At 36.9% G+C, this 13,926-nt stretch overlaps 1 protein-coding gene across 1 annotated transcript in view; it reads right to left on the reverse strand.

The window, feature by feature from the left end:
- Positions 1 to 1,318: 1,318 nt before the first annotated feature.
- Positions 1,319 to 13,926, reverse strand: part of col16a1 (collagen, type XVI, alpha 1) — an 80,498-nt gene continuing 67,890 nt past the window's right edge. Inside the window, 20 exon segments of the mRNA XM_051872744.1 lie at positions 1,319 to 3,672; positions 3,760 to 3,837; positions 3,922 to 4,098; positions 4,226 to 4,289; positions 4,578 to 4,775; positions 7,283 to 7,327; positions 8,178 to 8,213; positions 8,322 to 8,411; positions 8,502 to 8,552; positions 8,931 to 8,984; positions 9,554 to 9,607; positions 10,006 to 10,050; positions 10,261 to 10,305; positions 11,818 to 11,871; positions 12,000 to 12,071; positions 12,334 to 12,396; positions 12,690 to 12,725; positions 13,060 to 13,113; positions 13,462 to 13,488; positions 13,490 to 13,507. Coding sequence (XP_051728704.1) covers positions 3,476 to 3,672; positions 3,760 to 3,837; positions 3,922 to 4,098; positions 4,226 to 4,289; positions 4,578 to 4,775; positions 7,283 to 7,327; positions 8,178 to 8,213; positions 8,322 to 8,411; positions 8,502 to 8,552; positions 8,931 to 8,984; positions 9,554 to 9,607; positions 10,006 to 10,050; positions 10,261 to 10,305; positions 11,818 to 11,871; positions 12,000 to 12,071; positions 12,334 to 12,396; positions 12,690 to 12,725; positions 13,060 to 13,113; positions 13,462 to 13,488; positions 13,490 to 13,507 — 1,458 coding nt within the window. The 3' untranslated portion in view covers positions 1,319 to 3,475.

Genomic DNA, 13,926 nt, shown 5'->3' on the forward strand with positions numbered 1-13,926 from the left:
GTTACTTTTTTAAGCAAAGGAAAACAAATCATTAAACTGTCTCCATCCTTCTCGCTCAAGGATACAACAGCAGAAAATTGTATTACTCCTTTATATCTTTTTATTACACAGCTCTGTGCAATACTTGATTCTGATTGGTCCAGTATGTCCTAATATTCTCTGTCATGGCAATACTGTCAGCCGCTCATCTGGGTAACTAAAAACATAGTTACAATTTGCATACTTGATACCATTTTAAAGAATAGTCTGTGTTAGGAAAAATCCACTTAAAATATTAAGATAATGCACTTATTTAACTGATAAAATGAAGTTTGGAATGGAATTTATCACACTGACGCTGAATTACCTGGATAACCTTATAAAATTCTTACACTAGACAGTAGAGTAACTAGTGCATCGTTCATCACCGGCCACTTTATTAGGTACACCTTGCTAGTATCGTGTTGGACCCCCTTTTGACTTCAGAACTCCCATAATTCCTAGTAACAGATTCAACAAGGTGCTGGAAACATTCCTCAGAGGTTCAGATTTGTAGCCCATCTGCTTGGACGTGTTGTGCGTTCAGAGATGCTCTTCTGCAGACCTCGGTTGTAACAAGTGGTTATTTGAGTTACTGTTGCCTTTTTATCAGCTAGAACCAGTCTGGCCATTCTCCTCTGACCTCTGGCATCAACAAGGCATTTTTGCCCACAAAACTGTCACTCACTGGATGTTTTCTCTTTTTCGGCCCATTCTCTGTAAACCCTAGAGATGGTTGAGTGTGAAAATCCCAGTAGATCAGCAGTTTCTGAAATACTCAGACCAGCCTGTCTGGCGCCAACAAACATGCCACATTCAAAGTCACTTAAATCTTTTTCCCAATTTTGATGCTCAGTTTGAACTTCAGCAGATCATCTTGACCATGTCTACATGGCTAAATGCATTGAGTTGCTGCCATGTGATTGGCTGATTAGATATAACAAGCAGTTGAACAGGTATACCTAATAAAGTGGCTGGTGTAAGTGCATAGTGTATCGTGCGTAATTCGGGACACACCTAATGTTTCAAATATCACATATTCTTAACATCCTCACCTCTTTTCAGTTTAAGCAATGTTATTTCTATTTGCAAATTCACGCCCTCACCATCATCATATGCTGTTATATATACAGTGTTAAAAATGTACCTGGAAACTCTACCCTTGGGCTCAAGCATTGAGACATTTTAGTCATCCTTTGAAAACAAATCTGTTGCTATGGCTACAAACTAAAGATAGATATATAAACATGTTGTTTTGGGATTGACAGACCTGTGAGTGAACGAGTCCATATACTGTAACTGCTTTCAGAACTTTTATTGCTTCTCTTAAGTTTCTTTAAAAAAAAAAAAAAATTGCACACAAATGACTGACTTACAAATAGCACTATGATGAGTTGCATGATGAAGGGGGAGATTTTTTAAAGCTTGGGATAAATAAAAGATTGAAAGGCCAATCTGAAATTAGCATGCGGATAGCGTTCACTTCATGAAAAATGCGTAATTTGAAAATTGTAAATGGCTCTGCTAAAAACTTTTCAGCTATCCTCCCAATATAGATACAGATTCTTTCTCTCTATCTTCACACACACTCACACACGCATACAGTCCGAGGGAGTGATAAAGTGCAGAATGTAAAAGCATCAGACTGGCTGACGCAGCAGAGAATAAGAGATGCCGTTTGCTTCAGAGATGACTGAACTGTGAAGGTTGGGGATCTGGTGTGTTTTAGCAAAGCATATTTAAGATTAGAGTGTTCTAGAAGCACATGATGGTTCAGCTGCAAGTGGTACAGTATATCAATATAAATTCAAGTTTAAGAGTCCAGAGTGGTGGAGGAGGAGATGTCATCACAGAGCTCATCGAGAGATAGGTGTCACTGAAATACTCTTATAAAAATAAAATCTCTTTCCGTCCGGTGATACGTCACAAAATTGCTTTCTAACCCAAAATTGCATATAAAACCTACCTTTACAAAACATCCATTTGTTTAGAGCTTATAAAATTATTCCAAAATATCTGAGACGACAATAAAAAGGGCTGCCATGCTGATGTCAATTTTTTAAAAAGTACAAAAAGCCATTACATATAAATATGAATATGTACAACACAAGCCCTTGGGGAAGTTCATTTTGAATAATTAACATAATTAATTAGGGCAATTGTATCTATGCCTCTAATGATAACATCAAACTACTTTATATTAAATGGCTCACACTATGGAAGGAATTATTCATTTGAAACAGATGGATATTTATGCCACATTGTCTTTGCCAAAGCAGTAAAATAACAAAATTAGCAGCTGCCAAAACGACCCCCTCACAAAAACATTATTAAAGGAATATTCCAGATTCAATACAAGCCATATCAACAGCATCTTTGGCATGATGTCGATTTCTACAGAAAAACATTGTGATTCATACCTCATTTTGTTACGAAAAAAAAAAAAAAAAAAAAGTTTCACAAGCAGTATATGAGTCAAAATAATCCCTGCAGTAATCAACAGCATGGCATTATGGAAACTTGTATCCGCCACTAAATAAAAAAATAAAAAAGGTAATGGTGACTTTTTATCTCACAATTCTGACTTTTTTCTCAGAATTGCGAGATATAAACTCACAATTGTGAGTTATAAAGTCAGAACTGCATCAAATGCACCATTAAGTCTTATAAATTCAGAATTACGAGACATAAACTTGCAATTCTGAGAAAAAAAAGTCAGAATGTCTCTTTTTCCTCACAACTGCACATTATAACACACAATTGCGAGTTTATATCTCACAATTTTGACTTTATAACTCACAATTCTGACTTTATATCACGCAGTTTTGACTTTATATCACGCAATTGAGAGTTTATATCTCGCAATTCAGAGAAAAAAAGTCAGAACTGTGAGATAAAAAGTCACAATTTTTTTATTTCATGGCAGAAACAAGCTTCAATATGCCATAGATGATTTTAACTTGTATTTAACTCAGAATATTGCTTTAAAATATAATAAAGGGCCTTGAAGACTGATGTGAAGTGTCAAAAGACAACCAATATCTCTTGTGGGGGCTAGTAAAGAAATGAAAAAGTTGAATGATGAATAAATCAGGGCACCGATAATGACTTTCAACACCTTATTTGTCCAGGGAACTAAAAGTCTTCAATTTACTGTAACAATAAAGCATAAAAACAGTTTATGATGCAAGCGTGGCATTATGGGACAGTTTCCAGGGGTTAAGGCACTCAAGTTTGGGATGTCTTCACTGGTTCAACAGCAGACAATAACTTACAAATGTCCCCCATTCGCGGTGAACCAGTGTTTTGGCATTGCATCATGTGGAAAGGAAATGCACATTAATCCTTTGGTTCTCCATGGATCTTCTCAGAAGCCTTAGCAGGTACAGGTAGGTAATTGTGAGAATGTCAATCTTGGGGTACCATCCTCCATCTTTTATTTCTCTTAAACCATCTTCTAGTACATGGGACCTTTGGGAGACGGGCCCTTGGGATTGTACTCCACAGGCATACTCATGCAGTCTGACGGGTGACAACGGCCATCCTTGCCCTTCTGTCCAGAGGGTCCTGGAGGTCCAGGAATTCCGGGAATGCCCTGCTGACCTGAAGGACCTGGTGGTCCCATCTTACCATAACCAGGAGGACCAGGAACACCTTAGAGGGATGGAAGGAATGAGAAAGAAATTACAGTATGACAGAAGAATAAAGTTGGGAAAATGACCTCCATTTTTGAAAACTGACCTGGAGCACCCGGAGGGCCACTGTCTCCCATCTCTCCTACACCCTTATCTCCTTTCTCTCCCTTTACACCAGGAGTACCTGGGGACACATATGAAAGCATCCATGTGGAAGACTGGGCAAATGGAACATTGGACCGCTGTAGGAAACATTAGTTCCTCTTACCATGTGGACCCATGGGTCCCTGCCTTCCTTCACGGCCGATCTGCCCAGGGCGGCCCGGCATCCCCGGGGGACCTTGGATGCCTGGATTTCCATCTTTCCCTGGGGGTCCTGGTCGGCCAGGGGATGAAACCATCTCCACAGGCATCTGCATTCGTGACATGTAGTAGCCCATGCGCTCTGCGGGAACAAATAAACTTCGAAAACCATCCTAAGACACTTTCTCTGTGAAATAAACCATCTAAAAACAAAGTTTTTAGTGCATTTTTCAGCATCCAGATATGTCTGGTCACAAAAGTTCTCTCACCGTCAAAGATCTTTATGACCTGCTGTCTGATGAAGGATTTTAAGTCATCATAGTTTACAACAGCCTGAAAAAAAAGAAAAAAAAAACATTGTAAAGTTAAAATACTCATATACTGCATATACTATTCTGCAATAGTCAGAAAACTGTTAGAAACTGTTTCTGTCAATTAATTAAATTAATAAAACTGTGCTTCACTCTGAAATACACAGAGCATATATATATATATATATTTTTTTAATTAAATCACAGCCTTTGTGATGCACTAATGCACTAAGCCATATATATCGCAATTGTGGTTTTATCCGATTTAATCGTGCAGCTCTACTGTGTACCATCACTGAATAAGCCTCACATCATTGCCTGGGATTCCTGGTGTTCCGGGGGAACCAGCTGGTCCAGGTGAACCGGGGCTTCCTCTTTCGCCACGGGGTCCGGCTGGTCCTATGATCCCTTCTGGTCCTTTTGAGCCAAAACCAAAGCCTCCGCCTGGTGGGCCGGGACGGCCGCGCTCTCCGGGGGGTCCCCTTTGCCCTGCAGCCCCTGCTTCACCCTGGACAGGATCAAAGGAGCAGCTGTGATTTATCACACAGGTGACTCTAGGACAATGACCACAGGCTACTCAATGATCCCTGTAATAGCACCGCATAATAGGCTTTATATAGAAACTCAGCACTATACAGTCCACAAAACAAAATGTTCAAGGTCTATCCTATCTACTTTTATGATAAGGGTGGCTAGCGTGAATACAGTGAGGGCTATAATTGTGCCCTATAATTTCATTCTGGTTTGCATTCAGTTGTAAATTTTCTAATTTCTAAAGCCCTCTGCCGGTTATATACTTTTATATAACTATTATTTATTATTTTTTTTTAGTGAATTAGCTATTGATTAATCAATATAGCTTATTCAGGGTAGACTACAGATGAATGAGGGATAGCTTTAATGGCCTGTATTGTAGTGTGGCTTTGCTTTTAAAACATTGAAAATGTGTCTTTTCAAAAAAATAAATAAATAAAAAAAGGAATGTGACAGTATAACGTATTGTATGTGCTGTGCTGTACTTCTGTCCCTCACAGCCTCGTTTTTATTCACATCAAAATAAATATGCTGTTGATTTCTCACAAAACTCCATTTTACGATGTTCACAAATGTCAACTTATGTATACTGTAGGGGTGTAACAGTACATATACGTCCCGAACCATCACGATTAGGTGCATACAGTCCGACGACGAATACAGTCAGTCACAGGGAATCCACACTCCAATCCAGAAGGGGGCGCGTGTGGTAATGCAACGCTGTTTGCTTACCGGCACAACAGGAAAAAGCGCAGAAGAAGAGATGATCTATGCATAGATATGTTTATGTGTTATCTCTCAAACAGTGTTTCAACCACTTTATTTATTTATTTTTTTTCATTTTTATTAGTTTTTTAAATGATTTTTATTATCTTTTTTAAAATTTATATTAGTTTTGATCCATTTTTATTTCAGTTTTAGTAATTTTAGTACTTTAACTTCAGCTTATTTTATTGCATTAATATAAGTTCAGAAAGTTTTTAGTTCAGTTTTATTTTAATTAACCAAAATGTTTCTTTTTAATAGTTTTAGTTTTTTAGCAGCTGAGCAAGATTTTTTTTTTTTTTTTTTTTTCACTGAAATTCATTTAGAAAATGGCCTAAAATAGACAAACAACTTTTGATTTTTTTTGTTTGTTTTTAACTCTGCATTTCATGTCTTCTTTTTGTGGATATATATTTAGTTGCTGCTGTTCATTGTTATGTTTTTAGTTTGGCTTTATAAATTATGACCTTGTCTAATTTCATTGGCTGCACTTAGTACTAACTTATCTCTTCAAATGTTGATTAATGCTAATAGTTGTATTAAAATATATTTAAATATATTTATAGTTATATTTAAAAAGATATTGCCACCTTAAAGGTGCAGTGTGTAAATTTTAGCAGAATCTAGCGGTGAGGTTGCGAACTGCAACTGGCTGACACAAGACAAAGATGTCATCGTCTGAGACAGTACAGAGTACGTTAACCAGTGAAGCAATGAGGTTTCTTCCTACTTCTAACAAAGAACGGTCTCTGCTTCTAATAAACCAGATGACTACTACTACTACTTCTTTGTGTGTATTCAACATAGTGACGATGCAATCTGCCTCTAAAAACACGAACGATTTAGAAGAACAACAACATAGTGATGAAACGTGCTCTGTAGAGTGTATGTCCATTTAGGGCTGCTGTAGAAACATGCTGGCGCAAAATGACAACTTGACATGGAGAGGGCATCCGCGGTGTATGTAGATATAAATGGCTCATTCTAAAGTAATAAAAACATAACGGTTCATTATGTAAGGTCTTTATACACCACTGAAAGCATAGTTATGTATATTACATTGCATTTCTGTCAATAGATCCTCCCAAATTTTACACATTGCACCTTTGATAGCTTCAATGTAGCTACTTTTTGCTAAAAGCTAAAGTGTAGTTTAGGAAAGGACAGTTTTAATATTTTAATTTATAAGTAGCTTGTAAAGCTACAGTTTCAAGTAGCATTCCCAACACTGATGTTGTACATGTAGTAGTTGAGTCACTTGTTTACACATTTAAGGGATTCTGCTAATGGGTCGGGGGAAAAGCACTGCTCTCACCACATCCAAGCCTAAACTTTAAAAACTTGACAATGCTGTCCTGTCACAGTGACAGATAGAGGCTCCTGTATGGCTTTATTACAGAGCATAATGGTGTCACCATGTAAGCTGAGAGTGGTGTTCAAACAGGCTATTGTGGCAGATGTGGGTAAAAAAAATAAAGAGTGAAAGCAAAGTGAGGTTAGATAACAGGCTCTTGTGATTGCAGATGGAGCCACCTGACAACTTCATTGAACAAATGTAAGCACAAAAACTAACAGAATGTGTTGAGCACACATTGATGGGAGGGGGAAACGCTCTCTTTTGCCTGAATAAGATGTATCCAAATGCATGTGAAAAGATGACAGCGTTCAATGGTGCAAAGACATTAATAACAGAGATGTGAAAACAATGCACCTTACCTTCGGTCCCTGAAGACCAGGTTCTCCTGGCAGGCCTGGGGCTCCCTGTGGTTACAAATAATTAGAGGAGTGAAACTGGGACAAGTAGTACAGAGTTTTGCAGTAATAACCATTGTGAATAGGTGCGCAAGAACATTCTTTATCAATTGGAATTCGGCCATATTTCGATTATGAATGTGTAAATATACAGTAATTGAATCAACCTGATTTTAATAATCCAATTATGCTTCTAGAAAGTTTCTAGAATTCTGAATAAGACAGCTGGCATTTATCTGTTAACTGGAAGTAATAATAATCCAATTAAGTTTCTAGAAAGTTACTACCCATATTCATAATATATAGAGCATACCTTTTTAACGGTCGCGAAGTAAATTCAAATTTAAATGTAGTACCTATTTAGAAAGTACGCGATTTTGTATGCAGTGCAATTTTTTGAAAAAGATACAGTTATCGTCTCTGTGTAAACTACAAAAACGCGAATTTGTGAAAATGGTGACGTCATCCACATGTGTATTACGTGTTCAGTCTATAGGAGCGTAGTGATTCTTTACAAAGTGACATTGCCAACTACTGGCCTGGCATGAATAATACAGCATTTTTAGTCGTTTTCGCAGATCCGTGTGAATTTAAATTTTGGCATTGCTTTTGTCTGTACGAGAAAAAAGCAAAGGAAAAACCTTTCAGTTTTGTCCAAATGTCCAAATAAAAGTAATTCTGGTTTCTATGAGGCAGAGGTAAAAAATCCAACAGTCAAAGAAACATATTTTTGTACCAACTTGGAGAGATTCTTTGGAATGGTGGCTTAATCACACTATGATGTGCATTTGTGTAAATTGTTTACAAATTTGCGTGTTTATAAGGTCATATACTGATGCAAATCAAAGCAGACACTTACGTCTTTACCCGCCGCTCCATCACTTCCTGGTTCACCCTACAGAAAAAAAGGTTTGAAAGAATAAATTAATTAGAATCTAAAAAAAAAAAAAAAAAAAAACTTATGGTAAATATTAATGTAAACAAACTAAGTTTAGGTACTGACCATCTGCCCTGGATGACCTGGCATCCCTGGTGGACCAGGTAATCCAGCCAGTCCTCTCTCTCCCGCCTCACCTTTTTCTCCCTTAATGCCCTAGTAAAGAACAAAAAGACACAGTAAAGCATCCAACTCATTAAAAACATCACTGACACATTATCTGTTTTAGAAGACAATTTTGCTCACCACTCCAGGTGCCCCAACTGGTCCCGGTGGCCCTGAAGATCCGGCAGCACCCTAGAAATTTCCAGTTGCAAGCATTATGCCATCACATTCTCAAGGGATTTTTCTGTACACTACCGTTCAAAGGTTTGAGGTCTGTAAGATTTCCTTTTTTAATACTTATTGCAAATGGCTGCTGAAAATTCATCTTTGCCATCACAGGAATAAATTACATTTGAAAACATATTAAAATAGAAACCAGTTCTTTTAATTTGTAAAAATATTTCACAATATTATGTTTTTTTTTGTTTTTTTTACTGTATCAAATAAATGCCACCTTGCTGAGCACAAGAGATTTTTTTTTTTTAAACCTTTAAAAAACGTTTATTTTTGAATGGCAGTGCATATGTACAAACTAAAGAAAAGAGATTATAAAATATTTTAAATACTTACCACATGTCCTGGAGCTCCAGGTGGTCCTTGAGGTCCAGGAGAACCAGGATCACCCTGAAATGCAAGTAAAAAAGTTTTTAATTATCCAGACATGTGTCAGATCACAATTCATAGCAATCATGCAAGTATGTGTTTCATTCTCAGGATTGCCGGTGCCGCCATATTTTATATTTTAAATATTGCCGGCACCACCATATTTTATTACGGACATAAGCTTAAATTGTCTTCTAATTACTATCATGATAAAGCAAATGTTTAAATAGAATACTCCTGAACAAATCAGTTACACATAAGTATGTTTCTTCATCTCCATTCTGTTTGAATAGAACAGTGAAATGGCTTGGCAAGAAAGAGCTAACTCAGTCATTCCCTTGAGTACTGAGATTTGTTACTGCCACACATGACAAACAGGAATGTACAATGGGATCACATGCTTGCAATACATTGGCCAAGCATTTGCATCTTTGTTTGCTTACTTACATAGAGTATGTTTCTGGTTTAAGGGTGCAGAAACCTATTTTCAGAGCATTCTTTCATTATCCGAAATCTATAGAGCATTTGTAGAGAAATCTATAGCACATTTAAAGGTGCAGTGGCAATCTATCTAATAGAAGACAGCTTACCTCTAGACCAGGCCTTCCTGTTGCTCCAGCTGGTCCCTGAGGTCCTCTATCTCCCTACAGATAACAATGAGGAAAAGAGATGGGTAATGCAGCATAAAAGACAAAGAAATATGTAAAAAGACAAAATAAAAACAGTTTTTAAAAAATAATGATTGTTTCTTATAGTCCCACTCCAAGCTTACACCATAGGTTGAGCTCAAAGTTGACATGTTTGGCCATTTAAACAGACAGAACAACATAAAAAAATGCAGTAATTACACTTTTCAGCTCATATATGGCTTACTTGTGGTTGTCTCTGCTCATTAAAAGAAAGTATTATAACATCAAACACATTACATACATCAGCTTTAAAGACAGGATCAATGGAAACTTTCATCTTTTATTCATTTATGCACTAAAATTTTCAAATAGAAATAATGACAAGTCTATGAAACTCAAGAAAAGGCTCGTACTTTCATTCCTGGGAGACCTGTGTGCCCTTTGATGCCCTTGAAACCCTGGAATAAGAAACAATTATACAGTGAGCCTCTTCCAATCAGAGAAGTCCAAAGCAAGTCAAGCTCCTCCTTGGAGACGCTTAATTAAAGTTGACTTTGTTCTTTGTTCCAGGCTTTGTTCCAACTGTTGATTTTTGTATTCATGTGTCACTGATAAAATCTACAAAGAACTTGGAAAGTGAAAATATGAAAATATGGCACGGATAATACCGGTATTCCCCTGGGTCCGGCAGGGCCAGCTGGTCCTGGTTCACCCTGTGTGATTGTGAGAATAAAAAAGATGGAGAAAAATAGAAACAACTGCGACAAAAACAAGACAAATTATATATGTGTATATATATATATATATATATATATATATATATATATATATATATACACACACACACACACACACACACACACATACATACATACATACATACATACATATATATATATATTCCTGGGAATATATATATATATATATATATATATATATATATATATATATATATATGTAGTTCTTTCTGGTTCTCAAATCTGTTTGGCTGAGAGTTATGCAATATTCTAGTAATAACAGCACCTCCTATCTTTTTACCGTTTGTATCACTCTGCTTGAAGCGACTGTCAATGTTTTGACGCTTTCAGAGATGCGAGCTCTAGGTCGTCAGCGGCCATTCAGTGCTCGTGTACCCGCCGAGAACAGCTTCAACGCGGCCAGTGCTTTGGGGATTTGCCGCTGGCTCTTATAGTGGTTAAACATGAGATATAATTCATTTTGAGTACATAAAACGGGCAATCTTTAGTCTTATTTATCTATTACTTCTTCCTGAGCAAATTGAATTGGGCTATGATAAATGTAATAATTTAATATAAAGGCTATATTTACATCCTGAAGAGCACTGCTTTTGTATGTTTGACTGAATTGTACAATTGTGTTTATTTCCTATTGTCATTTATAATGGCTATTGTTGTTAATTTAAATATTGTTGTTCAATAAATATTATTTTATATAAATAATATGTTGTATTTGGTATTGAGAAAGGGTCCATCAGTGCGTAATATGGATTGAGTGAAAGTTACATTAATACGCCATTAGATGGCGGCAAATTTTACAAGTGAATGAGTCGGTCGCAAGAGACTTTTCAATTGAAAGGGACTTAAAAAAGGACGTTGTTTTAGCGCTGTTATGGAAAATTTCCTCAACTGTAAAAAGGACAAATAGAAAGATTGCTTGAAGCGTACATTCAAACTGATTTTTATAATGGATATAATATTATGGACATTGACCTAAAGAATGAATGTTGTATCAGACACAGGTAATGCTCGCTCGGGTAATGTCTCTCTCTCTCTCTCTCACTCTCTCTCATTAATACTGTACAAAATACAATGAGTATTTTTCAATGGAGGGACACAACTTTGTTACTAGCTCTAAAGTGAAGTTTTAGAATTAGTAACAGAGGCTTGGTCAAACTGTCAACTTGAGATTTGAATCCGTGGCGGAAGGAAGTAGTTCTGCACAAAAGAGGGTTTAAAGACACTCCGTTGTTATTCCTTATTTATTTACACACTCGTGCTGTTGAACTGTTGTATAAAAGCAATATCACACTCGTAGCCGTGTGATATGGCAGTATATCAGCACGCTGTGATTACCTATGCCTGAATCACAGCCGTGCTGATATACAGCCATATCGCACAGCTACTTGTGTGATATTGCTCATATATATATACAGTATATATATTGCAAAAATACATGTGGTAATAATTTTTTTTTTCTTTCCTGACCCTTAAACCTGGTTTTCCATCTTTGCCATCTAGTCCTTCCATTCCAGGTGGTCCCTTTAAAGAAACACAAAATGCAAAGCAAAACAAAATGATTATTTAGTCAAAGTTTTCATTAATTCAGAGGCATGATAGGCTGTATGTCTGCTTTAATAGGAGTCTATCCAGAGGATTCTGATACTCACAGGCATGCCTGGGGACCCGGGTGATCCTGGGGGACCTGTGGGTCCCTGTGAGCCCTGAGCTCCAGCAGTACCCTAGTGGAGTAGATAAAGTAAGGTGAGTGCTTGATAGAGAAGCATCTACATTCCACATGTTTTACGTCCAAAGTGCGGTATGTCAGAGTGCTTGTTTGTGAAAGTGACTGTTGGAGATAATGCAGATGAATGTTAATGGTGAATCATCCATCAAATGTCATTGCTCTTATATATTTATCTCTGACGCAAGCGAGGAATGTCACCTATGTGGTATAATTTCATTCATCAATGTACGTTCAAGCATTATAGAACTGTCACTTGCTTTCTCAGCCTGTGGTCCTGGTGGGCCCGGAGGACCTGCTTTTCCCGGAAAACCTGGAGGACCCTGGAGACATGAAGGCAACAGTAAGAGATCTTGGTTTGTACCATTAGCATATACAGAAAGATGAAGCTTATTTCAGAATTCAGATGTCAGTATTAATTCTATTTCTATTCTATTTTCGAATGAAACAGGATATTGAATAAAAAAAATGTTGGGCGAAACTTGACTTCATCCATCAGGAATTGATTGGATTATGAAAAGTGGGCGTCCCATACCAGAATACGAGTGGGAGGACTCTATATGACAGGTAAGGGAAATAGTGACTGAATGATGACTTATAATGACTGAAATCCCACCTGTTGTCCTGGGAATCCTTGGGATCCTTGGAAGCCCTGTATACAAAAGATGTGAGAACTGTTACTGTGTGCATCACTGTTACTGTTCGTAAATCAAAGCAACAAAATGAAGGTGATCCACCTGGGAATATGAGTGGATACACAAAGTTGTAAATATTTATTTTCCAGGAAAAAATGGTACGTGTTTAGAACACTTCTCAGATCTTAGGCTTGTAAATTTGAAAACGCAAACAGAACAACTTGCTCTACATATTGTATTATGAAAGAATAAGGTATCACAAGAATGTGATATCAAGGGATATGACGGATATAGAAACATATTTTAAAGAAAGATTTTTGTTGCTAATATATCAGTGACATGCTTTCATACCTGATCTCCCTTTGGTCCCACGGGTCCTGATGTTCCAGCTTCCCCTTTAGGACCCTGCCAGTCAAGAAAACGTATGTCGTTTAACACTACGAGTTGTCACAGCTTTTGAGAACAATGCTGAATCTTTTTGAGAAAGGAAAGAACGTAAATTTATGTTTTCCTAACATTTTTTCGCATTGAATCTATGAAATGTTTGAAGCTAGCTTGTTTTGATCTGAGAGTTATTACTTACAAAGAGAATACAAAAGGGAATCTGGCATCTAACATATACCGTGCTTGATTATCACCCATCCAAGATAGACATAAGGGTTTGTTTTGAAAAAGCCAATGATAAAAAAGACAAGTGCAGTGCTATTGAGGGTCAGAGTATACGTGAAGCATTAAAACTGGATGTTTACTCACTGCTGGGCCAGCCGGTCCTTGATAACCCTGGAGATCCCGGTGGACCCTATAAAACAAGTGCAAAGTTTCAAACACTGTTTACGAAGTCATTATAAGATTTCCTCTGCGTGTGTTCCTGTGTGGCTTGAACTCCCCAAAGGACAGTCAGAATAAAAGGAGAATAAAGGGTTAGTTGGTCTGAAAAGTAGGTATTTTTTGTGCATATCATGTGCGTACTACCATTCAAAAGTTTGAGGTCAGTAAGATTTTTTTATTTTTAAAGAAATTAACACTTGCATTCAACAAGGACAAATTAAGATAATCAAAATGAAAGTAAAGACTTTTACATTGTTACAAAAGATTTCTATTTTAAATATATGCTGTTCTTTTGAACTTTCTACTTATCAAAGAATCCTGAATAAAATCATCATGGTTTACACAAAAATATTATGAAGCACAACTATTTTCAACATTGATAATAATAAG

This window comes from Ctenopharyngodon idella, chromosome 19 (assembly GCF_019924925.1).
Source record: "Ctenopharyngodon idella isolate HZGC_01 chromosome 19, HZGC01, whole genome shotgun sequence".
NCBI classification, from domain to species: Eukaryota; Metazoa; Chordata; class Actinopteri; order Cypriniformes; family Xenocyprididae; genus Ctenopharyngodon; species Ctenopharyngodon idella.